This window comes from Ochlerotatus camptorhynchus, unplaced genomic scaffold (assembly GCF_037179485.1).
Source record: "Ochlerotatus camptorhynchus isolate MF236.1 unplaced genomic scaffold, CSIRO-AGI_Acam_v1.1 ptg000251l, whole genome shotgun sequence".
Classification (NCBI taxonomy): Eukaryota; Metazoa; Arthropoda; class Insecta; order Diptera; family Culicidae; genus Ochlerotatus; species Ochlerotatus camptorhynchus.
The window spans coordinates 2,719,367-2,744,166 of NW_027040741.1; the positions used below are offsets into that span (position 1 = coordinate 2,719,367).

Here is a 24,800-nt window from a genome sequence, read left to right on the forward strand (position 1 = left end):
AAAGCATTTTAAACAAAACGGAATATAACGTAAAAGTTACCAGTTGTCCAGTAGTTTTCACTTCGATTTCACGTAAGCAGTATGTGAAAATCAGGTCTTATTTACCTGAATAATCACGTAGATAATCAAAGCTGGATTTTGATCGGCTACGTGTCATTCCGGTAAAAGTTACGTGAAAAATAGGGTGGACGAAAACCACCTGTTTTCACGTAAATCGGACGTGAAGATTTTTCAGAGTGTACGGTCGTGTCTTGGATACAAACTTTTACTTATTGTAACCACTAATCGAAATATGCATATAGGTACCTATAATATTCCCATGTATTATAACTGATCTTTTTACCTATTATCAGGAATTATTCGAAGCTAAGCTTCTCCATCGCTCCGAAAATGAATAAAGCTTGTTAAAATGTTGTTTCTAGTTACATGTTGTTTACGAACGAAAAATAACAGTATTGAACATGCGCTTAAAGCCATCACTTTGCTATAAATGTAGGTACATGTGAGAAGTAAAACACAACTTCTAGTTGAATCGATTTTTTGCTGGGTAGCTGTGCAAATTTTTCTGATAATATGTGTTAGTAAATCAACAGGTTGGCTTATTCTATATACTTACTTGAAAGTCGGTATAACAGATCTGTTATCCCTCCCCTCCTAGCAACGCCAAACAAATAAACGACACTCCAGTGGAGGACAAATTGCAGACATGCGTAGTAGACGAAATGTCGAGCAATTCCCCGACATGAATGTGCAAATCAAATGAAATAAATAATAGGGAGGTAGAGGTATGTAATGGAAAGCCTACCTGAACTAAAAAGGAAGAATCTGAAGCTCATTCCGACCGTGACAGGACTCGAACCTGCAATCTTCGGATTCGAAGTCCGACGCCTTCATCCATTAGGCCACACGGTCTCGGTACAAATTGCACCGAAACACAACAACATAAACTTTACATGAGAAAGTAGTTTTTATTATCTACCTAGAGCACAGCTCTAGCAACTTATTATGCCTAGCTATATCTTCATCCGGAGGATCCACTGTATACAGCGTACTGTAAATAGGGTGTTTTTCCACTAGAATTTTCACCAGCAAGTCATGGGGTGATATTCGATGTTTCAACAAAACGAACTGATAAAGCTCGTAGTCGTAAGTGATGGTCATACACTGCAAATTCAAATCAGCTGCTATCCTACGAAAGCAAGTTACTGTAGAGGTCATTCAGAAACATAATAGAATTAAAAACACCTACTTGCATAGCAAAGCTCTTTCGATTTCGGTGAATTCCACAGAAAATACCAGGTCGTATCCTAGCCTTCGTGCCCTAAAGTTTTGCATCAAATCCTGGTAAAAATTTACATCAATTCGAAAAGCTTCGTTTTGTAAATTAAAACCGTCCGTTAAAAAATCGTTTGGATATTTGGTTCCACTGGTGGACGATGTTGGCGTAAGCTGTGGCAATCCAAATCCTTTCCTACCACGTTTGGCTTGAACTTCGATCGGATCTACTATACCATCTTTGTGTTTTCCAAGCGGCCCACCACCCCAACCAAGTTTTCTCAACATTTGAAAGCCAATGTTATCTTCTTTCAGCTGATCTTTCGACGCTTGGGGCTTAGAACTTCTTCGGAACGGATTTCCATTCAAATCCAAATCTTCAGTTGATTCCAGACGTTCCACGTTACAATTGTCCCAGCAGCGATTAACATTAGTCTGAAATAGGACAAAATGAGGGAAAAATATGCTTAATTGCTGTTAAATGTTGTTATGCAGCTTACTTTAATTTTATAACACTTTTTTCTCAGCAACTTCAAAGCATCTTCTCTACACTTAAGTTTAGCTTTCTTTTTCGCACCGACAGATTTGCTAAGCTGATATCCAGCCACCGTAATGGTGGCTTCCCACTGTCTACGCGTTTGTGTCTGGAAGCGAAATACGAATAATCCGCAATTGAGCAAACCAAATTCCCTTCCGCTTTCGTCCAAGTCATCATCCAGAAGAATAAAATTCTGGAACACATCTTCAATCGAAGTGATGGGTATCAGTGGTTGCAGCATTTGCGCAGCCAGTTGCTTACGCTGTGCTATCTTTTGGCCTACAGAAATCTGCCGCCTCCAATCAATAGCAGCCTCCGATGCTGATATTGTAAACTTTCTTACGTTGTGACTTTTGGAGTCGTGGTATTCTTTTGCTATTGTTCCACCTAGCAAGCTCAATCTTGCTGTAAGTTCCTCACTATATACGGCCCTCAACAGTACCGTGTTAGAAAACGTGTGTGACAACGGAACTAGCTCATCCTCTGGAATAGCACTTTTATGCTGTTCCATAAACTTTCGGCGTAGCTCCCAATGTTCATCGGTTTCGAAGGGGTTTCTATAATCTTCTACGTTCCAGTCATTGTAAACTAAATATCCGAGTCCGGGAGCTTCTTCGAATTTCGCTTGACGATCCTCATATTTTACGTCTGCTGCCAAATTCACCGGATCTGAAATCAGCTTTTCCTGGGAATGTGATGAAATAACTTGCACATTACACTCCGCTTCGATGGGAATCGGATCGTGAATCAGCAAAATGTCACTTTCTACGCCCGGAGAATGCTCCCGCTTGTCCATGATAAAACTGTTAAGAAAATGAATTCGGAAAATTCCTGATCCTGGAAAAGCAAACTGTAAACAAAGTGGGATACAAAATTCTGGGGAAACATCTCTTCTTCTTTTTCTTATTTCCTTTATTAAACGTCGGTCTCTGGCAGGGTGGCCAGATTATTTTTTTCATTATCGGTAGCTTTTCAAAACTTGTATCGGTAGTTATCGGTATCGGTAGCGAGATCGGTAGGCCGTCTTAAGAAGGCTTCCTCCGAAACTTAGAAGCTTTGTGAATGGGGGAAGGATGAAAACAAATCACCAGCAATTAACCACTTCATTCGAGCAGATAAAATGACGTTTACTACCACTCGAACTTTGAAATGAAACATTATTTTGAGATTTTTTCTTCTAGAACCTCGAGAAAAGTAGCCAACATTTGTCCGTTTCATAAAAAAATAGAAATTAGTTGGTCCAGTTTTGTGAAATCGCTGGTAGAAACTCGGGTAGAAAGTCACACCAAAACTGCTTGACAAAGTGGTCAATTTTGGACTTTTAAACCGACCCATCAGTCCTTCAACCTCACACATTGGATAGTCTAATCTAGTGTATAATGAGTCACGCCAAGAGTGAAAGCCAAGTCTAACTATTGAACTGTCAAACCGACTACCTATCGTGCAAAGTAAACAAACATTACGATGCTATGAAAGTTCCACGAAGAAATGATCATAAACACGCAGTGAGCATTAAATTTTCATGGGATACGTTTGATAATGATCAATAATGAGAATTTATACTATTTTTTCTTAAGATAATTTAACAAAATCACTGTTCTAATAATTTACTACAGCCGCTATTTTTTCTCGCTGGAAGCCCTAATAAAATTGTTATGGTTATTTTCCTTAACGACGTGTTCTGGGTATAATCCAAACCATTTGTGGAATAGTTCAATCATTTGGGTTATCATTCGTTTATGGTATATTTTTATTAGGGAGTTCATTTGAAGTTGATGTTGAAGTCCTCTGTTGCCAAGTGAAAAGAAAGGGAATCTTTCCAAAACCAAAAAAGGAGAAACAGAAAATAGCATCTCCGCTAGCAAACAGACAGAGAAAGTCGATTAAACGTAAACAAACTCATCCGTTTGGATTGAAGTTGCAAAACGCATAGCATTCGATCAAATTGATTGACTATACGGAAAACAAAACATAGGTATTGAACATTTGTCATTACTTAAAATCTGTGATTCTCGGTAAGAAAAGTGAAAAATTGGTAGTTTTGAAGCTTTCGCCTGAGAATCGGTAGGCATCCTGAGAATCCGTAGGACTACCCGACCAACCATTCGTGAAACTTCTTCAAAGTTCTTTATACAGAAATAAAGATTTATGTCAGCAATTCTTTACTTTAAATTTTCTATGATTTCGATGTACACATTTAAAAATCTTTATTGATCGATACTTACATTTAAGATTATTTCTACATCGGTCATATGATAGTAATCTATAAAGGTGCCATACTAAATTTCTTTTAATTTCGATATGTCACATGGACTTTAGTATTCTTTACAAATATTCATCAATAAATATTTAAATACTGATATCATCGTAACTTTGAACATTGACAAAGAACAATAAAGATTGCCATCGATACACATTTATAATCTCCTTGTTGTCGATTTGCAACGCTGGTTAAAGAGAGCTCGAGACACACCAGGTGACAGGTGGCAATGTTTATATTATTTATCGACATATTCGGCATATCATCGGAAGAAGCAATCTGCCGGTAAATGAACGAGAAGACCGATGGCCGCGATGCAGCAAATGTTTACTATTGTCGTTCTTCAAGTTTACGTCTATATATTTAATAACCCGTGAGAGCATGCGTGGTGGGATTCTCGGCATTTTGAACCCAATGAGGAAAATTAATACCTTTTTGAACTCTATTACACCTACATGGCTGACTGGTTGATGGTTATGACAAAACAATATTGAATTCATGTATGAAAAGATTTACAGAAATTTCAATACACCACATACTAGAGTGTGTTTGCCTGTCGTTGATAAGCTCATCAACAGCAGCCGTGGATCCGAGGATTAGCAACGAACAACGAAATCAGTACACCCCAGATGGCATGGGATCGAAACTAGAAATCATGCAGATAAAAAATCGCAAATAAAATCAGCAATTGTGTATCGATATTTTGATTTTACAACAGAAATCGATATTTTGATCTGGCAACACAATCGATATTTTAACATTGGTAACGATTGGTAGCAATATTTTGAGAAAGATCTTTATAAACGATTCACGATTAGACTTTTAGCATCTTTACAATTATTCATGAAATGGTGACGATCGCTATCGATTTTTCTTATGAATGGCTTTGAAGATCGATGTATAGAAAATTAAAGAAAATTAACGAAATGGTTGATCGGGTACCGATAAATCGGTGGGTATGGCCACCCTGGTCTCTGGTTCCGCAAACTATACACGCTATTTCAAAACTACCCAAATTTGGGTATAATCCACCCAGATCGGTTAAAACTGAACCTACCCAAAAATGAGGAAACTGTGTTTTGAGTTACAAGTTGACAAATGAACAACATCAACATGAATCCGATCGACGTTGTTAATTTGTCAACTCAGTGCTAACATTTGAAAACGGCACAAAAGCCATTTGTAAACAAATGGTTTGTGGGCCCTTTACTCACTACTTGAAGTACACCCACGCGACACAACAGCAACATCGGGTAGGGGAAATTTTCTTGTTACTTGTCACTCCCAACATATAGTTTACCCATTTTTGGGTAGGTTCAGATTTGATACATCTGGGTGGATTGTATTCAAATTTGGTTAGTTTTGAAATAGCGTGTAGACTTCTCTGGGATGTTTGTGGAATGCACAAGGTGTTATGTCGTTTTCGCTACACTGCCGTACACCGAAATAATTTAAGGTGTAGATTGGCAAATCAAAGTTGCCACTCGTGGAGAATAGACGAACTATGAAAGTGATGATGGTTTCAAAATTTTCCACGGACAGGTATACGAGTGCAATCTTAAAATGGTTTTATTTTGAAAACTGAGCATTGAATTTAAATCTGGTTGTTGCTACAGTTGTAGAAAAGCTGAAATCTATGCATACACCTAAAAATCTGAAAAGAAATTATTTTTTCTATATTATATATCTATTGAGTAGTCCTTAAGTTTTCTACTAACGTAGCACTAACCAGATTTAAATAAAATGCTCCATTTGCAAAATACAGGCATTTTAAGATTGAACTCGTATACCTAACCGTGTAAAATTTTGAAACCATCATCACTTTCATAGTTCATCTATTCTCCACGAGTGCCAACTTTGATTTGCCAATAGGATGCACCTTTGTTTACAAACAAATGATGTTGCGCTGTCAAAGGCTCGCACTTATTCCTGCTCAACGACGTTTATATAAGGTCTGGGCCAAAGGGGTTATTGGTGTTAGTGAAATGTGCAATTGTTTAGTAGTGTTCGTATTTTATTGCAATGTTTATCTTTTTACACGAAACAGCTGTTGGCACCCTAATAAAAATGTTATGGTTAATTTTCTTAACGACGTGTTCGGGGTACCATCCAAACCATTTGTGGAATAGTTCAATCATTAGGGTTATCGTTCGTTTGTGGTCATTTTTTATTAGGGCAGTGACGTATTTCTATCTGTTCTCAGTATGTTGGCAGTGACGTTTATCTATCTGTTCGCAGATGTTCAGCAATGTTTACAACATTTTTGCTTCTAATACCAGCAAGCTGCCTGTTGGCCCAGACCTTATATAAATGTCATTGATTCCTGCTTACACTGCACACCAAATTTGAGATTTAGATCGAGATTTACACGAAACGAAAATCAATTATTTAATTCATGTGTTTCGCTTATACATTTTTGCCAAAGCATCAGCCTTATACATTCCATAAGACAAACCACATAGGTCCTATTAGAATGCTTAAAAGGTATGTGTGATCGCTTATACATTTCATTTGACACATGATCTTTATTAACTTTTTGCAAGGCGTCTGCTTATTAGTCGACTTATACAATTTATGAATAATCAGCAATGGAAATTTGCCAAAAGGTATAAGGAGATTTCTATCCGTGTAGATTTCAGTAAAACGGATTGCTGGATCATGATCACACAGAGAAAAAAAAAAATACCCTTAATTTAAGTTCTTTTTACTTAATTTTGGGTAATTTTGAGTTTTGCATCCCATTCTCACTTTTTGTTGTTGTCAAAAACAGAACTTTCTCATTACTATCGTTCATAGAGATCTCCAAGCGCAATCTCACGAACACTAAAATCCAACATCCATACGTAAAAACGAAGAAGAAGAAGAAACAAAAAGGTATCGCGATATCACAACTACTTAAAAAGGTAGCGCGCGGTCTCACGCACACTTTTGTGCATCTGGAGAACTCTATTAAGCTACTAAAGGGTGATACGGTCAAAATTTGGTCAATATCAACTTGACGTATTTCTTTCAATTTTGCATTTAAAAAACCTGAACACCCCTCATTTTGAAGGTGTGTGTGTGTAGAATGTTGCTCCTATTTTGATTTTGGAATTCACTCTTCAGTTGTCAAAATGCCGTCCAAGCAAGAAGAGCAGCGTATCAAAATTTTGCTCGCGCATCGCGAAAATCCGAGCTACTCGCACGCAAAGTTGGCAAAATCGCTAAAAGTTGCCAAATCAACCGTTACAAATGTAATTAAAGTGTTTGGGGAACGTTTGTCGACAGCCAGGAAGTCTGGATCGGGGGGAAATCGAAAACCGGAAGCCGCTGAGACGACAAAGAGAGTTGCCGGTAGTTTCAAGCGGCAAAAGGAAGGGGAAAGGTAGCAGATGTTTTCAAGCACATGAAACTGTCAAAGTTCGCAAAGAAATATCTGGTTTGGCAAGCCATCTGTACCTGTGGCTTGAAAAGCAGCATTTTCATAGCTTCCGGGACTGTCAACCAAGAAATTTACGTGAAAGAGTGTTTGAATAAACGTCTGCTGCCTTTCCTGAAGAAACACGGTTGTTCCGTACTGTTTTGGCCGGATTTGGCATCTTGCCATTACGGTAAAAAGGCCATGGAGTGGTACGCCGCCAACAACGTGCAGGTGGTTCCCAAGGACAAGAACCCTCCCAACACGCCAGAGCTCCGCCCAATTGAGAAATACTGGGCTATTGTCAAGCGGAACCTAAAGAAGACCAAAAAAACTGCTAAGGGCGAGCAGCAGTTCAAGGCAAACTGGATTTCTGCGGCGAAGAAGGTGGACAAGGTGGCTGTACAAAATCTGATGGCAGGGGTCAAGCGTAAGGCCCGGCAATTCGGATTTGGAAAAGCGGAAGCCTAACTGAATATTTTTCCTGAATTTTATACTAATTGAACTTGAAAAAGAAATTTAATTTGATTTTTTAAATAAACGATTTCACCGATTTACACGCGTTTTCCCTTGACCAAATTTTGACCGTATCCCCCTTTATAGTGAGTATATGAGATATTCTTAAATTTGAGTAAATTGAGCATAATTTTGGGTAGAAAATACTCACGAGTAAGTAATTATTTTTGTCGTAGTCATATGCAAACTACTATAAGCGGTTTACTGAAAATTAGCTTATTGAACAGAGGGAAATGAGTGAAAAGAACTAAATTTTAGGTAATTTTTCGGTTCCGTGCAGCAAAGCAACTGAGAGACAGCAAACGATATTTTTAACCGAAAAATACAGCTAACACGCACATCAAATTTAAATCGCTGAAAATCAGTAAAATTTTGTTGATTTTAGACTTGATGAAAGATCAGCAAACTTTCCAGCAAAATAATGCTGCTGTATCTTCCAGCAGTTCCAACTTCTGTCAAAATAACATCATTTTACTGAAAATCAGTAATATTTCTTTACTGATCTTTCAGCAATTAAAATTTTTGACATTTGGAAGCATTTTGCTGATTAAACAATTAAATTCAGTAAATCGAATTTGTTTTCAGTATATGAGCTTCCAGCTTCTGTAAATATACGAATAATAAAGATAAAATCACCAGACTCCTTTCCAAGTATCGTTTATTATATATAACCAGTGTCCTTACCTACATAATTTTATCTATTTGTAGTTCTTTTTTTTGCTCTTCCTCCTCCTGCGGTTTGAATGTTGGTGTACGAATGCAAAAATACTAGCGACTGTGATGCTAACAGTTTGACAGCTCTTTTACTGGGTGTTAGTTTATGTTAGCTGATGTCTAGGCTGATGTTTTCAGTTAAAATATCGTTAGCTGTTTTTCAGTAAAGCATAGGATTGCTGGTCATGATCCAGCAATCCGTTTTACTGATATTGAAAACTTAAATTTGGTGTATACTTGCGACTGTGATGCTAACAGTTTGACAGTTCATTACTGGGTGTCCAGCAAACCGTTTATGTTAGCTGTATTTTTCGGTTAAAAATATCGTTTGGTGTCTATTAGTTGCTTTGGGAATTTGAGAAAAGTAAAGATTCGATTCACTCAGTCTATTGGTACTATTCCCAGACTGAAGGAAATTTTCGTCAATTTCCTCATTTTCCGGCAGAATTTTTAGGTTTTCCACAGGAAACCATGAGACAAATTTTTCTCATCGCTGAGTTCCTGCACCTTTGGCGATTAGATTATGAGTGAACTAAACTCAAATTTGGGTTGTTCTCATTCGTCGTGTACCTAATGTTGGTTGTTTATTTTTCGTGTGCTCACTCACTCACTCACAGAACTCACGCCCGTATCAAAAATGTCAAAAATAATTTTGTTTGCATAAATTTCCTTTTTCTCGACGCGTACGTATACGTTTCTTTCCCTGTTCTCAGATTCAGCGCTGCCATTTATACAGATTTATCTGTATTATACAGATTTTTTAATCTCAATACAGACCCGATACAGAATACAGATTTATCACAGATTTTTAAATTACAATACAGATTTCTACAGATTTTTATAAAATGCTTGAGAAAAAAAATCTATATCAAAATAAGTTGTCAAGCAGTTCTCACTAATATCAATATATGTTATAATTTTGATATTCTTCGCATATCTTTTAGCTCTCATTTTTGTTCTGTTAGCCATCAACTCCATCAAAATGAAATCAATTTGAGTTATCAGGAATAATGAAAACAACATAATTCTTGTTTTCATTTTGTTCTCACCCTCTGCTCGGGAACCTATCAAATTTCCATCGACAATTAATCATGTTATGGTGTTTTTGACAGCATTCACAACCAGAGTACCAACCGCTTTCGGATGCATATGGAGCTGGTAGTAAACGATTTGAGATTGTATGGGGATTTACAGTATTAATTGAATATTTCCAATATAAGCATGTATGTTAAATACAAGAAAAGTGCCCGAGCACATTAAAATGGTACAAATACAAGTACTCGTAAACATTTTACTTGCATTGAAAATGTATTTCGTAAGAAATTGCGGATTTTCTGATATTCTCCATACTGCAAAAATGATTTTACCAGCACTGGCACGGCGACATCTCTCGACTTTTCGGTGTAACTACCCCACAAATGATGTAATTAATTGTATTCATCTATATTAAAAATATCAAATAGTAATGAACTCGTGCTCTTTTTTGCATTTAAAACTGCTTATCAGGAAGATAATGAATAGAAACTAAAATCTCCATACATTTTCAAACGGCTTCATATCACTCTTATAAATAAGTACGACCGATATCACAAATGGCGCAATTATATCAACAATCAATACGAAACTAACGATTTTAAATTGGCTCACTACTTAAGTAGCCTATTGGTCCCAAGCAAACGATTAACGTACCCTATTCTAGTTGAAATTCTATTACTACACTATGTTTGTTTTGATTCGCTATGAAAGTTTGACAGATAACATCAGGGGTGTGTGGATTCATGCAGAACATGCAGGGGTGAGTGAAATAGCTTGGGACTGCTTGGGACCGTTGTTCTAAAACTGAGTGAGCCAAAAATAATAATGATTTTCTTCGGGACCCAGTGGTCTTAGAGTTACCTCCATGGCTGAGCCAAAAAGTTGAGCACGTTATTTCGGGACCTTCTAGTCTTAGAGTTACCTCTATGATTATATCCCGTATGGTTAGTACGACAGCCCGAATAGGTGGTTAAGCACTTTTATGGTTATTTTGTATGCACTGTATTTGTAAAACAACAAAACATGATTAATTAAGAAAAAAATCGTCAATACAGAAAATACAGATTTTTTAATAGAGTGGATACAGATTTTTTATAAAACCACCTGGCAGCTCTGCTCAGATTGTTAGTGCTTTTGGCGGGCGCTACTTAATAATTATTACACTCTGTAGTTTATATTCTTTGTAAAGCTGGGATTGGTGTCCGTAAAACGTAATTGAGTGGTAAATACAAGTTTGGATTTCATGAAACATCAAGATGTCTAAAAGGAAACCACACGAAAACTCCTGCCAGCAGGAAGTGAAGAAAAGCAAAGATGATGCGCCACCGGAGCAGGTAGCCAACACGGACTGGGACATCGATTCATACCGATCGCACTATGAACCCGAAGAACATTGGGATCTTCGACGTAGATTCATGGAATGTCATCAAAACTGGATTGCGGAAGATGATTTGGTTTGCCTAGCTCAGGTGTTCGTCAATGTGGAGCTACTGCACTGCAGATATCCACTAGAAACCATGGAAAGGTTAAAAGAACTATCCAAAGGAATCGCTGACGAATATAGAGATTCGAGGAAAAACAAGCTGCAGCGAACATTTGTATCCGCTTCGGATGCTGCGGCCTCGAAAGTACAAAGAAAGGGACCTGGAGAGCAAGTGCAACAGCGCAATGCAGCGCAAGCGACGGCTTCAAGGAAGCACAAGCCCGTCCAACCGATCAGTAACATAGAAGATGTTTATAACAATATTGTACTGATGAACAACGATTACGAGCAAACGCAGATCGAGTTCGATCGTTTGGGTAGAGATAAAATGATAATTATGTTTTCGAAGAACCCCCAGGGCAAGACTATCGGCGAAGTTAAAGTGGGACAGTTTATTCTAGCGAAAACAGAAGCCGATGGCGAGAAGGCTGCCAGGAAAGCCGTAAAGCTTGATTTCCTGCAATTGATGACACAACATTGCTACTCAGTCATTGTAAGTTTCGGATATGATAATGATTGTCAGTTATAAAAGTATGTTATTAATCAGATTCCTTTCTTTGTTTCAGCGAAAAAAACGACCCACTCAGTTGACAAACACCAATGTAGAGCGGAAACAGGTTGAAGGGGCAGTAGACCATCGAGGGCGGAAGGTGGTGCAAGACTATCAGGAGAAGAAGATTGATGAAAGTAATTTGGGTTTTAAGCTGCTACAAAAGCTGGGCTGGAGTGGGGGATCTCTAGGATCGAAAAATCAAGGAATAGTGGACCCCATTAATTGCCAGATAAAAATCGGCCGACAAGGACTGGGTGGTGGTCCTTCTGCCAAGAAGCAAGGCGAAGAAGCCAGCAAAAAAGGAAAAATTAACACTCGAAACGAAACATATGGCATTGATATTAATTTCTACCGGCAGATGATGCGCAATTTCAAAGATAGTGAACTTGAATATGATTTGGTATTCAGTAATGAGTTTACCAAGGAAGAGCGTGCTTTGTTCCATAAGTAAGTTCCCAGAGTAGTGCAATAAGATAAAGGAAACATTAACAGATAACGTATTTTTTCTAGCATGGCACAACAACTACAGTTGAAAACTCGCAGCTATGGTAATGACAACGACGGATCTAGGCAGTTTGTGCTTCTCGGACGGAAGGTGCCACCACACGAGCTGCTGGAGCGTGTTTTGGTCCAACAAGATCCAATATTTTGCGAAATGTACAATGTGGAGCCTCCCAATGGGACCCAGAAAGACGAGTAAGCGTGCGGAACAATTTTACTTAATACAGCGTTTCTATCTTTATGTACCTGTAAAGACAAAGTTTGCTTGAACGTCACATGAAACGCACTATTTTCAACTGATCTAAGGTCCGATTTTTTCACCTCCGCTTAACTTTATGGGTAACCCTGACTTGATGTTTAGCGCAGGTGCAGAAATCTGCCCTAACATGTAACCTTAGAATTAAATGGCATTTCGGATCTACTGCAACCACTGCAGCTGATATGACAACACTAGGCAATATAAATAATTGAATCTACCTACTTGTGCTGACTTTTTATGAGATAGACTAGAACTAAACTTCCATAAACATTTGTAAGTATTTATGTGCAGAATATGTAAAAAAGGAGGGACTTCGGATGTTAATCTAAATGCTTAGAGGTACCAGAAATGTTTTGCACTGCACTGTCCTCTGTGAACAATTGACGGAAAACAGATTATGCGTAGTTTCCAATAGATGTCACTACAAACAACAACAACAGTGCTGATGGGAAATGAATGCAGAAGCTTGACAAAATGGTTAATTAGTGCGTTTCAGAGGCGCGTCCACCTTCAAATATGTGGGTGGGACAAGGTACTATGGCTTCATAGATCTTTTGAATATTTTTGGAATCGTGAACTGGTTCCGGAGATGTATGGCCGGAACATGTTCTGGTTTGTAACTGCCGAAACTTAATGCTGCCTGCAATGGTAAAACCTATCATGTGACACATTAAATGACATGAGAATTCAAAAACCAGTTCAATTGTAGTAATAATCAAAGTACAGGTTCCATTTGGTGTTCCAAGATGCAGTACTCAGGCCAATCACGGCTGACCTGGATATGATCGATGGTGACTACCTATTTTCTGACGACACGGGATTCACAGCATCGCATCGTGACGCTTCTGCTTTCGTGGCAAAATTGCAACGTGCCCAACATTTACTTGGATCATTTCAGTAACAGTGGCGGATCAAGATCATCGCTAGCATTCTTCACAAGGAAACGAAGTTGACGCAATCTCCCTCAGTTTTAAATTATTGCCAACGCACCGGCGATACCCTGATCTGAAGAAGTGTAAGTCTTGACCGGAAACTGAACTTTTCTAAACACTGCTCCATCAGTTTGAAGAAATGCGATGAACTGACGAGATATTTCCCCTTGTTAATCACTGGTATCGCTTTGAAGTGTGTACACGATCGTTCTGCGACACTAACCTTTAGATTCCAAGCGTAGCAGTCTCATCGAAACAAAATACAAAGGAAACAAAACCTGCTAAATAAATTAAATTAATTATTCCCGATATCTCGACTACGGTATCAATCTTGAGCTGGAAGACGAATCAACCCATTCAAGGGGATTTGAACGAGCAGAAACGCGTGGCACGGTATGTACTGTATACTTTGATTAGGACTAAACTACTGTTCTATGCAATCCTTATGGGTCGTGGTACAATCATGCGAATAACGGCAGTACAGGCTACCATTGGACAACAACGAAATAAACTCAAATAAGTTTAACTAAAAGAGATGTAAGACTGGATACTCGGACGCAAACTGGGCAGATATACGAAATGATGGAAAATCAAGCAGTGGCTTCGGATTCAAGGTCAGGGTGTGTGCAGCACAGTTGAACGACGTGGCACAGGAAGCAGCATAGTGATCAATGAAGGCAAGCAGAGATGATGCAAGGAAGATCCTAAAAAGAGAGAAGCTAGTCACAGCAACGAAATTAAACCAATAATTGCCGTTAATGGGAAGTGTTGTAGAGGACATGAAAATAAATAAATGAATTAGTATATTAAAGGAATAAAATAAAATAAACATATAGGTATCAGTTCATTAGAAGTATTCGTTATTTTTACCGCTCTAAAATATGTCAAAACAAAGAGTCATACATTCATAGGCATTGGTTGATTTGAACTGAATGCAAAATAAGGCTTTGCTGAATATTGTCCACACTAGCCCGAACCTGTTTTGGATGTGTAACGAGTGCGCGAAGCTGATGAGATGTGCTCGGTTCAAAACTGCCGTCGTTTGGCAGTGCGATTAATTACATCACCGAGAGACAGGAAATCGTACACACTGAGCTTAGGAAGGAAATGGCTAAGCAAAAACAGCACATCGCTCAGCTATCAAAACGAATCGCATTGACAACTCCGACAAACTCCGATTTCATGCATCAACCGCCATCAAAACGGCGCCGCGATGAAGGCTCGCTCACTAGCAAACCACTTGTTGGTGGTTCTAAAGCAATAACAGGCGACAATGCCTTTACCGATGTCCTTACTGTCCCTGACCCCACCGAGCTGTTTTGGCTGTACCATTCTCGTATTCATCCTAGCGTGAAATCGGAATCAATCGAGAATCTGGTCAAAGGTTGTGTACAGTGCGAAGATCCGATTAAGGTTGTGCCGCTAGTCAAAAAAGGATCCGACATCAGCCGTATGAGCTTCATCTCGTACAAAGTCGGAATTGATCCCAAACTACGCGAAGCTGCTCTTAGATTGGTTAAAAAACATGTGGTTGCCTCGTTTGAACACGCCTACCATCACGATCTCTCCTATTCCGGGACCTTCCGAGTTCTCAACTCCCATTTTCGGACTAGACCCAGTCTGCTGATTCAGAATTGGATTTTGCGATGTGAATTGGAGCACTGTAGACCAGAACGCACTGCCTGTCGCACTATTGGAGACCTCGAACCACTCGATCCAGTCGCGCTAGCTGTTTCCCGCCATCAAAGTCGTTCTATTTCCTGCCATCAGAGTCGTTCTGGCCCTGCGGTCGAGTTCGGTGGTGGGGTCTCCCAAGCATCGTCTTCACGCAAGTATGCACACATTAGTTACAGTCATTTGCCTGAACAGTTTCCGTGTTCCAGTGCAACGCTTCAAGCACCTGCCGGCTGTTTCCAGTTGAGAAGCACTTATGACCGCCTTTTGGAAACTCCTGGTTCCTTCAGCCCAGTCGCGCCTATTCCTGCCAGCACTCAGCCCTGAGGCTGGATATGGATCAGGAGTCTTCCAGCTTGCTTCTACAGGCAAGCACAATCAATATATTGACAATTCACTGCCTGGTGCCGATCAAATTTTCAGCAATTCGGACTATGTTAGTCATTGTGATGATGCCTCTGTAACACCCAATCCTGGGAACCCGGAACGCACCGTAGAAAGCCTCTTGGAAGCCCCCAATCCTTCCACCTCAGTCCTGCCATCAGCAGCCTTCGTTCGCCATAGTCGTGCCGGACCTGCTGTCGGATGTGGAGAGGGAGTCTTCCAACCCACTCACTATGGCGAGTATTCAATCAGACTCGATGATGGTTAGTTATTTTTGTTTATTTGTTTATTTGTTATGGTTGCATCAACAGACTAGAAATAGTCCCAATGATGTGTTGTAAAAAAAAGTACAGATTATACAGACGACATACATATACTACAGTTACTACAGTTACAAACGAAAATAACTTGGAAAGCATTGTCAAGTTACTAAAAATTTATAAGTCTTAAATTTTACGCTTAGCTGTTGGGTATCAAGCGCCTTCGGTCAGCAAAAAAGGCAGAGAATCTTCGGCGAAGCATATTCCGTGTCAAGTGGAAATCGAACATCGACGCTACTCGGTTGAACACTAGCTGCAAGCCGTAAATAGCGCTCCCTATGCTATAATTAGTTCGAAGAAGTGGAAGTCTCAGCATAAGACTGTTGCGTAGTGATCGAGGTTGAACATTAATGTTCACTTGTTGCAGAATTGCTTCGCAGTCGATTCTTCCTTGCAGAGTGTCGGCGACGGTTAAGGCTCTGAAAACATCTCTTCGGATACGTAAGGGCTCGATATTGATCAATTGGCAGCGATTCTCGTAGCTTGGAAGACGAAGTGGGTATCTCCAAGGCAGCTTACGGAGCGCGAAGCGAAGAAAACGTCGTTGAACAGATTTAATTCGCTCGGCCCCATTATTGTAGTTCGGGCTCCAGACAGCAGAGCAGTATTCCAACGTAGATCGTACGAGAGAGCAATAGAGCGATTTCAAGCAGTAAATGTCCGTGAAGTTCTTAGTAACCTTGAAGACAAAGCCAAGCGTTCTGGACGCTTTGTCGACGACATACGATATATGGTGTGAGTATGTCAGCTTTGAGTCTAGAAAAACGCCTAAGTCTTTCACGCAGTGCACCCGTTCGATAGTCGTGCCTAGTAGTTTGTAGTTGTAAATAATGGGTTGTTTCTTGCGTGAGAAAGTAATAACTGTACACTTAGCTGGGTTGACCACCAGTCGGTTTAGACTACACCAGTCAGCAAAGATGTCAATCTGATTTTGGAGAGAACGGCAGTCGGCGAGTGAGCGGATGCGCAGAAAAACTTTCAGATCGTCTGCAAACGATAATCGTGGCTCTGTGATAACATGGTGAACGTCGTCGAAGTAGAGGAGAAATACCAATGGTCCCAGATGGCTGCCTTGAGGTATACCGGACTTTGCGCAGAAGCTTGCTGAGCGACAAGTACCCAAAGTTACTGTCAATTGGCGCTCCGTGAGGTATGAACGAAACCATCTCAAAAGATTTCCACCGATCCCTAGCCTATCAAGCTTAGCGATCGCAATTTCGTGGTTCAGCTTATCGAAGGCTGCCGTAAGATCTGTGTAGATAACGTCCGTTTGGGTCCGAGCAATCAAACTGTCTGTGATGTAAGACGTTAGGCACAGCAGGTTCGTAGTTGTGGAACGCCCAGTTATGAATCCGTGTTGATATGTATTTAGATATTGCCTGCAATGCGCATTTAGGGACTCTATGACAACCAATTCAAAAAGTTTTGATACAGCACTCAGCGACGTGATTCCCCGGTAGTTGTTTACGTCGCGTTTGCTTCCCTTTTTATGAACAGGAAACATATCCGCAGTCTTCCAGCAAGACGGAAAGATGCCGCTGGAAAGAGAGAGCTGGAATATGCGGCGCAGTGGATCTAAAAGACAAGTGATGTTCTTTTTAAGAATAATCGACGGAACACCATCGGGTCCAGCCTTAGCTGAAGTCTTAAGTTTAGATGCTGCTCTAGAAATCGTATCTGTAGTGGCTTCGACCATGCTGAGCGTTTGGTTGATCAAATGAACATTACTGGCCGCGGAAGTAATGATATTGCCTGATGTATCTGTGATTTCCAGTAAATCTACTGGCGGAGGAGTCCTTGTAGCTGTCCGTAGCTGGTTGGAGGCAATGTCCATCGAGAAAGATTCATGGAACAATGTTGAGCAGGTACTCCCGAATCCTTCGAGGCTAAACGATGCGTCTTCGTTATCCCCGAATGGTCCATCTGCTCATCCGGAACACACCGTAGATGTTTCCACGATTTCCAAGAATAATGCTGCTACCTCTACTGCTTCTGGACCACCACCATCACCACCGAGACGAATCGTGGATAGCACTGTGGAAGCCCCTGATTTCTCTGCCTCAGTCGCGCTTATTCCAGCCAGCGCTATGCATAGTCGTCTCGGCCCTGAGTGTAGATGTAGGTCGGGGGTCTTCCAACCAGCTATTACTGGCAAGTATATTGACGATTCAGCCTCTCTTTTGCCTGATACCGCTTCAACTTCTAGCTGTGTTTCCGGTTTTGCGACCTCCACACTAGCTACATCATGTCCATGCATCCGTCCTGCCAACTGCCACCTGGCTCTTCCTCGGATCCGGGACACTCTAAAACAGGCACTGAGGAAGCTTCCAAACCTCCCGACCCAGTCGCGCTTGCTGCAGACATCCGCCATCGTCATCGTCCCGGTTCTGTGGTCGGTTATGGTATCGGGGGCTTCCGGCCTGCAACCTCAGGCGAGTATGTTAGCGATTCCGAGCTTTCGGTACCTGATGTCCTTTCGATTTCTAGTTCCCGTGATTGCTCCTCGAATGGTCCCCGGATCTACTACCAAAACGTGCGTGGGCTGAGGACCAAAATCGACTTGTTTTTCCTGGCTGTTGCGGAGGCCGAATATGATTTGATTGTGCTGACAGAAACGTGGCTGGACTACCGAATTTACTCATCGCAACTTTTCGGGTCACTCTATTGCGTCTTCAGAACTGACCGGTCTGCTCTAAACAGTCAAAAATCGCGCGGTGGCGGAGTCCTGATTGCAGTATCTACGAGACTAGCCAGCTACGTAAGTACGTCACCCATTTCCAGTCAACTGGAACAGCTGTGGATTTTCGTAGAACTTCCACAAAGCAAGCTTAGTGTGTGTGCAATCTACCTGTCTCTCGACCGCAAAAACGACTGCACGAACATCCGTGAGCATGTGGAATCGTTAGGCTCAATTTCGTCACAATTAAGTCCCTGCTCTGCAGTGGCGCTTTACAGACAGTGGCTCACCATTAATTGATCCACTACTTTCGCATATGCCGGTTGCTTGCTGTGCTCTTTTGGACGGTTTTAACTTTTACGGGTTCACACAAGTGAATACTTTTCCCAGCCGAAATGGACGTTTGCTAGATCTTCTCTTGGCAAATGATTCCGCACTACCGGGCACTTCTGTTGCCTTGCCGGTCGAGTCACTGATTGATCTAGATGCCGATCATCCCGCTCTCGTCGTGTCATTTAGTTTACCTACGCCGTCATCTGAGTGCTACTCTTTGGACTTTCGCCGGGCCGATTATGTTGCATTGAACAATGCGCTTGCGGAAATTGATTGGCAATTTATCGAAACAGCCGCTAGCGTGAATGATGCTGTGGATTTTTTCAGTGCTGCATTGGAAGATGCTATTTTCCGCATTGTCCCAGCTCGACGACCTCCGCTGAAACCTGCATGGTCCAACCCACGCCTACGCGTACTAAAACCACAGCCAAACAGAAGTAACACTTTGAAAAAGTTTTTCTTGAAATCATAGTATCTCAAAACATAGGACCTCAGTAACGACATCTCTCTGGCTTCTCGCGGAAAACAAGATTGCTCGCTAACTCGCAAACAATATTGCATAAAAGTTCTATAGAATGTATAGAAACGTCAAAGTGATCCGATGCCAGCGCTGCGGCGAGTAGTTCATGGAACTGATAATATTCAAATCAACCGTTAAATGCGTGAACGAAGATACACAATGAAGTGTTACGTCTGTTTGTCTGTGCTAAAACGTCAACGCTTTGCCGCCCTCCGAAAGTATTGTAACTCTCTCTCGCCGTACTACAAACGACTGTTCAATTTTGCGAGTCGTAGTTATCGAAATTACAATCGTTTTCTCTATAATCGACACGTGAGACGCACGGAAGCGAAAGTTTTTGGTCGTTTGTCAACTCCAAACGGAAGGAATCCAGGTTGCCTTGTTCCATGTTTCTCGGGAATGACTCGGCTAATAGCGAAAGATAAAAATGCGACTTGTTTGCTCGTCATTTCAAGCAAGTGTTCCACGATTTCTCCGCTTCGCCAACACAAGTGCTGTACGCTACTGTTGTGATGCCACGTGATGTGTTTAGTTTCGTTATCCCGCGCATTTCAGAAGACATGGTGATAGCCGCAACACGCAAACTGAAGCTCTCGTTCGCCGCCGGACCTGACGGCATTCCGTCATCAGTTCTAAAACGTTGTGTAGCCAATCTCTGCCTTCCACTTGCGAGGCTATTCAATCTCTCGGCACAGCAATGTGAGTTTCCCTGCAGCTGGAATCTTTCTTATCTGTTCCCAGTGTACAAAAAAGGAGATAAACGGAATGTTATAAATTATCGTGGAATCACCTCCCTGTGTGCCTTCTCAAAACTGAGATCATAAATGGTACTCTGTTCGCGTGTTGCAAAAATTATATCGATACAGAACAACACGGCTTTTACCCGAAGCGCTCCGTGTCCACAAACCTGGTGCAGTTTACTTCTAACTGTTTGCGATGCATGGAGTCAGGATGGCAAGTCGATGCTGCGTATATGGATCTAAAAGCTGCATTTGACACGGTGGACCATAATATCTTGCTGGCCAAGCTGGAGATACTTGGCATCTCGTTAACTGCTGTGGATATTCTCAGATCTTACTTGGTGAATCGCTATGTACATTGGCGCGTCGGAATCGGATGTTTTCTCAAACAACTCGGGAGTTCCGCAAGGCAGTAACCTAGGACCGCTACTATTTTCGATTTTTTTAAACGACGTCGCCTTGCTGATACCACAGACGATACGAAAATCTACAAAATAATTAAAAGCCTCTTGGACAGCTGGGATCTCCAGAATATGTTAGGTATTTTTGCTGACTGGTGCTCAAGAAATTTGATGAGTCTAACCATAGAAAAATGTAACATTATTTCCTTTCACCGAAAAATCGAACCAATCATGTTTGACTATGTTCTCTACGGACGCTGTCTTGCTCGTGTAGAGCACATAAAGGATCTCGGCGTTACCTTGGACTGCAGACTCACTTTCGGAATCCACTACAATGACATCATCTCCAGAACTAATCGACAATTGGGCTTTATTTTCAAAATTGCTGACGAGTTTCGTGACCCGCTATGCCTCAGGTCACACTATTGCTCGCTTGTGCGATCCTTATTGGAGTCAAGTTCAGTTGTTTGGTGTCCTTTTCATGCTAGCTGGATCACTAGAATTGAATCCGTTCAACGCAAGTTTGTGAAATATGCTCTTCGTTTGCTCAACTGGCGTGACCCAACGAACTTGCCACCCTACGAGGAGCGTTGCCGTCTCCTGGGAATCGAGCCATTAGAGGTGAGACGGACGGTCGCTCAAGCTATGTTCACTGGAAAGCTGCTTACGGGTGACATTGACTGTCCAACACTGCTGTCACAGCTAAATATGTATGCCCCTGAGAGGTCTCTTCGTCAACTCGACTTTCTGTCTTTGGAACCACGGAGCCGGAATTATACACAACACGAGCCAATTCGAGCAATCAGCCGGCAATTCAACAACTTTTTTATATGTTCGACTTCAATGTATCAGCTGACGTGTTTCGTCATCGGCTACTTGGCCTTTTCCGTACCGTTGACCGTAACTATTTATACCCCGTTCACATTACAGCCTATATCACGTAATATAGGCTGTCTTGCAATGAGCACTCATACATAGGATTTCCAGTGAAAACAAGATGTATAAGTGCTCATTGCAAGACAGCGTATATAACGTGATATACGCTGTAATGTGAACGGGGTATTAGACAATAATTTTTAGTTGAATTTTTCAATAAACAATAAACAAAATGAATATCGTAAATTTGTAATTTCTTCACATTTGCTAGACCAAAAAATCGACTACAAGATGAAACAGATCAACCTCACCCAGAGATCATGACAAACAACGCAAACCATCTAACGGAGTTTACACCTATAATCCCAATCCAAACAGTAGAAGATCTTCACAACAACATTGTACTGGTTGATAGAAATTTCATTCAGACAAAAAGAGAATTTGAACTTCTGCAATGCGGCAAAATGGAAGTTCTTGTCACTCCCATGGAAAACAAATCAGGCATGTTCGAAGCGAAGGTTCAAGTAGGAGCGTTTGTTCTAGCCGAAACAGAAGCAATGGGACGAAGACGTGCCGAAGTTGCTGCGCAACGTCGCTTCATGAAGGAGATGGGCAACTGGTGTTATAGAATCATTGTATGTTTAATAATGATAAATAGTGGTTAGGTGGGGCACGATGGGTCATCTACTTGATTTATTTATTTGGCTCAATATAGTCACAATGCTCTGGGCACAGACAAACAGACATAACACATTGAATATTTCGCACTGTAAAAAATCGTCGCTAAAACATTACCGCCATCTGTTGAATACACTGTGGTGGGTAGTACGCTGAACAGATGGCGGTAGTGTGTAAACGTCAAACGCAAGGGAATTGACTATGCGCGCCACAAGTGGTGGTGCTACCAACTACGATACTTTTAAATGGACCGTTAAATGGTTGTTCGATGAACAACTTGCGAGTGTTATGTCTGTTTGTCTGTGCTCTGGGGTTGCATTTAACCTGATGATTTTGACAATCAATTGCCCCACCTTACCCTATGACTGATAAACTATTTAAAAATCTAATGTACACTTTTTTAGCGGCAGAAAAAATCTGCCCTAATTGTTAAAACCAGTGTTCATCGATCCGAAGTGAATGACTACAAGGACAAAACAATCAATGACAGCAATCTGGGCTTTAAAATGCTGCAAAAGCAAGGCTGGAGCGGTGGTGCATTAGGACTCAAAGGGGACGGTATCCTTGAACCCATAGCGTACCAAAAAGGATTCCAAGGTTTCGATCAGGATCGTGCAAAGCAGTTCGTTGCGCGTAAACAGAATGCGAAATTTGACGTAGAACATTACATGCAAATCATTCAGGACTTCCGGGACAATGGAGACGAGTACGATTTGATTTTCAGTGCGGAATTCAGCAAAGAAGAACGAGCCCAGTTCCATGAGTACATGCACGTGAGACTGTGGGAAATAGATCCATAAAATTCACTGTTTTGTAATTTTAGGATTGCCGATGACCTTGGTTTGATGTCACGAAGCTTTGGAAGCGACAAGCAAGGAAGACATCTACTTTTTTATGGTAAAAAACTCTCGATGCATGAAATACTGCAGCGAGTATTCATCCAGAAGGATTCCTTTATAAGCGAAATGTACAAAGTGCAGTTACCCAACAGGAAATTCGAATGATTCATAAAAGATGCTGTAAAATCAATCCTAATTTTTATTGCTACCCTTTGTCTAGGTCCTGGTGATCGTTTGGAGCTCGAAAGCTTTGTTTTGATGTGTGTTTCTTACTGCGCCTGGAATTATCCTTCGACTTCCTTTTCTTTGGCGATAATGTCTCACGTCGAACTTTCCTCATCAGCTTTTTGATCAGCCTATCTTTTTCCTTCAATTCTGTACAATTGACTCCTGGGCCTTCTTGTGATTCTTTCTTTACACTAGGTGCAGTAAAGCTAGAATCACTAACTAATGTTGTTTCCATTATAGATATCTCCTCAAAAGGCTGCTTCGTATCTTCTAGATCTATAGGCACATTTTGTTCCGGTTGTTCATCCTCTAGATAGTTTTGCTGTTCATGCGTATCTGGTTTTTGTTCCGCCAGTTCACAATTTTCTTTCGAACATGGCAGAGCTTCTAGAGGATTAGTTTCCTCACTTGGATCTTCCATCAAACGTTCAATAGGTATCACTACGATTGGAGTTGGTTCAACGAAACTGTGTTTTTCTCGAAATGCTCTTAGCAGTAAATCATTCGCTTGCCACATTTTTCGATATCCGAAGAATTCTTCCATCCTTTGCTGGCAATCATGACATATGAAACTGTTGTAATCAGCTGCAAATTCCAATCGGATGCACGTCACCTCCTCTACTACCCTTATCAAATGATTCTCGTCAAATCCTGGCAATGGAAACAGGGGTCGCATATTGACGTTCTTTCTAAAACAAAAGCGACAAAAAGGACCTTCGAGATCAGGGTCTAGAGAGGGATGACAAGCTTCACTTTCCGGAGGTTCGACTTCGGGAGTAAAAGTGTTTTCCGTAGGAACGTCGTTAAGTGTCAACTCGAGAGTTCTGTTGAATGAATCATTCAAGACATCATTTATCCTCGTTTTGCTGTGCAGGTTTTGGTTTGGTACCCAATCAATTTCCCAATGGTGGGAAGGGGCAGCTGGTCGACCTAGGTAAACAAAAAACATCGTACATTTATTACAATTAGGTATAAGTTTTCTTGCCATTTACTAACCGGTAACGAAATGTACATGGCAAACCCATAAGGATTCAGCACGACGAGGATTCTGACCGAGTACGTTGATCCACAACCAGAATCGTTTTTTGACCAGATCCTTGCGTGATTCTGTCATCCGGGATTTAGGCCATTGAACAAAGCGGAACAGTAATTTGTTGACCTTATTTTCATCGTACACCTTCGTTTTGCAACCGGAAACACAGCAGCGTTTAGGAAAACATTTTTTCATTCGTGTCGTTGGAAATAAATCCATTTTTAATTTCTTCGTATACAAAAATATCCAAATTGATATATTTTGATTCCTTGACCATAACCATCACTGCACTGGTTCAAATGCGAACACGCTATTTCAAAACTACCCAAATTTGGGTAAAATCCACCCAGACCGGTCAAAACTGAAACTACCCAAATATGGGTAAAATATGTTTTTAATGACAAGTTGACAACCCGCATAAGCACGAACCATAAATTTACCTCACCTAAAATGGTTAAAAAATTTTATAATCCCTGCTAAACTTCAACTGAAATGGTTATGGAACTTTACATGAACGTTTAATGATAAAATTTTAACCTTCAGTATTATAATTTTTTGGAAGTGGACCTTACAAATAATGGGTTGTTAAGAACCATTACCATTCAAAATTCTTGTTTTCTCCATACATTTTCGG

The 24,800-nt window shown here is 40.8% G+C and overlaps 3 protein-coding genes and 1 non-coding gene across 4 annotated transcripts; 1 reads left to right on the top strand and 3 right to left on the bottom strand.

Annotated features, from left to right (window-relative positions):
• Nucleotides 1–838: 838 nt before the first annotated feature.
• On the bottom strand, nucleotides 839–912 carry TRNAR-UCG (transfer RNA arginine (anticodon UCG)). Its single transcript has one exon. It is a non-coding gene; the product is annotated as a tRNA-Arg (tRNA).
• A 63-nt stretch (nucleotides 913–975) lies between these two features.
• On the bottom strand, nucleotides 976–2,631 carry LOC135704909 (uncharacterized). The gene is made up of 3 exons (XM_065226450.1): nucleotides 1,776–2,631; nucleotides 1,250–1,710; nucleotides 976–1,189 (listed from the first exon to the last, which is right to left on the bottom strand). Exons 1-3 carry the CDS (start codon nucleotides 2,607–2,609, stop codon nucleotides 976–978), a joined length of 1,509 nt encoding a protein of 502 aa, XP_065082522.1. The 5' UTR covers nucleotides 2,610–2,631.
• Nucleotides 2,632–10,852: 8,221 nt separating this feature from the next.
• Nucleotides 10,853–23,087, top strand: LOC135704926 (uncharacterized). Its single transcript, XM_065226470.1, has 6 exons — nucleotides 10,853–11,711; nucleotides 11,785–12,218; nucleotides 12,282–12,467; nucleotides 21,660–22,023; nucleotides 22,471–22,829; nucleotides 22,890–23,087. The coding sequence occupies exons 1-6, from the start codon at nucleotides 10,992–10,994 to the stop codon at nucleotides 23,068–23,070; spliced, it is 2,244 nt and encodes a 747-aa protein (XP_065082542.1). The 5' UTR covers nucleotides 10,853–10,991; the 3' UTR covers nucleotides 23,071–23,087.
• Nucleotides 23,036–24,434, bottom strand: LOC135704930 (uncharacterized). Its single transcript, XM_065226476.1, has 2 exons — nucleotides 24,130–24,434; nucleotides 23,036–24,063 (listed from the first exon to the last, which is right to left on the bottom strand). The coding sequence occupies exons 1-2, from the start codon at nucleotides 24,383–24,385 to the stop codon at nucleotides 23,111–23,113; spliced, it is 1,209 nt and encodes a 402-aa protein (XP_065082548.1). The 5' UTR covers nucleotides 24,386–24,434; the 3' UTR covers nucleotides 23,036–23,110.
• Between the last annotated feature and the right edge of the window lie 366 nt (nucleotides 24,435–24,800).

Coding starts and splice junctions, on each gene's coding strand:
- LOC135704909 (XM_065226450.1), bottom strand. CDS start 2,609: ATGGACAAGCGGGAGCATTCTCCGGGCGTAGAAAGTGACATTTTGCTG. Junction 1,711..1,775: donor AAAAGTGTTATAAAATTAAA/GTAAGCTGCATA, acceptor GTCCTATTTCAG/ACTAATGTTAATCGCTGCTG. Junction 1,190..1,249: donor GAAAGAGCTTTGCTATGCAA/GTAGGTGTTTTT, acceptor TTGCTTTCGTAG/GATAGCAGCTGATTTGAATT.
- LOC135704926 (XM_065226470.1), top strand. CDS start 10,992: ATGTCTAAAAGGAAACCACACGAAAACTCCTGCCAGCAGGAAGTGAAG. Junction 11,712..11,784: donor AACATTGCTACTCAGTCATT/GTAAGTTTCGGA, acceptor TCTTTGTTTCAG/CGAAAAAAACGACCCACTCA. Junction 12,468..21,659: donor AATGGGACCCAGAAAGACGA/GTAAGCGTGCGG, acceptor CACATTTGCTAG/ACCAAAAAATCGACTACAAG.
- LOC135704930 (XM_065226476.1), bottom strand. CDS start 24,385: ATGGATTTATTTCCAACGACACGAATGAAAAAATGTTTTCCTAAACGC. Junction 24,064..24,129: donor CCATGTACATTTCGTTACCG/GTTAGTAAATGG, acceptor TTGTTTACCTAG/GTCGACCAGCTGCCCCTTCC.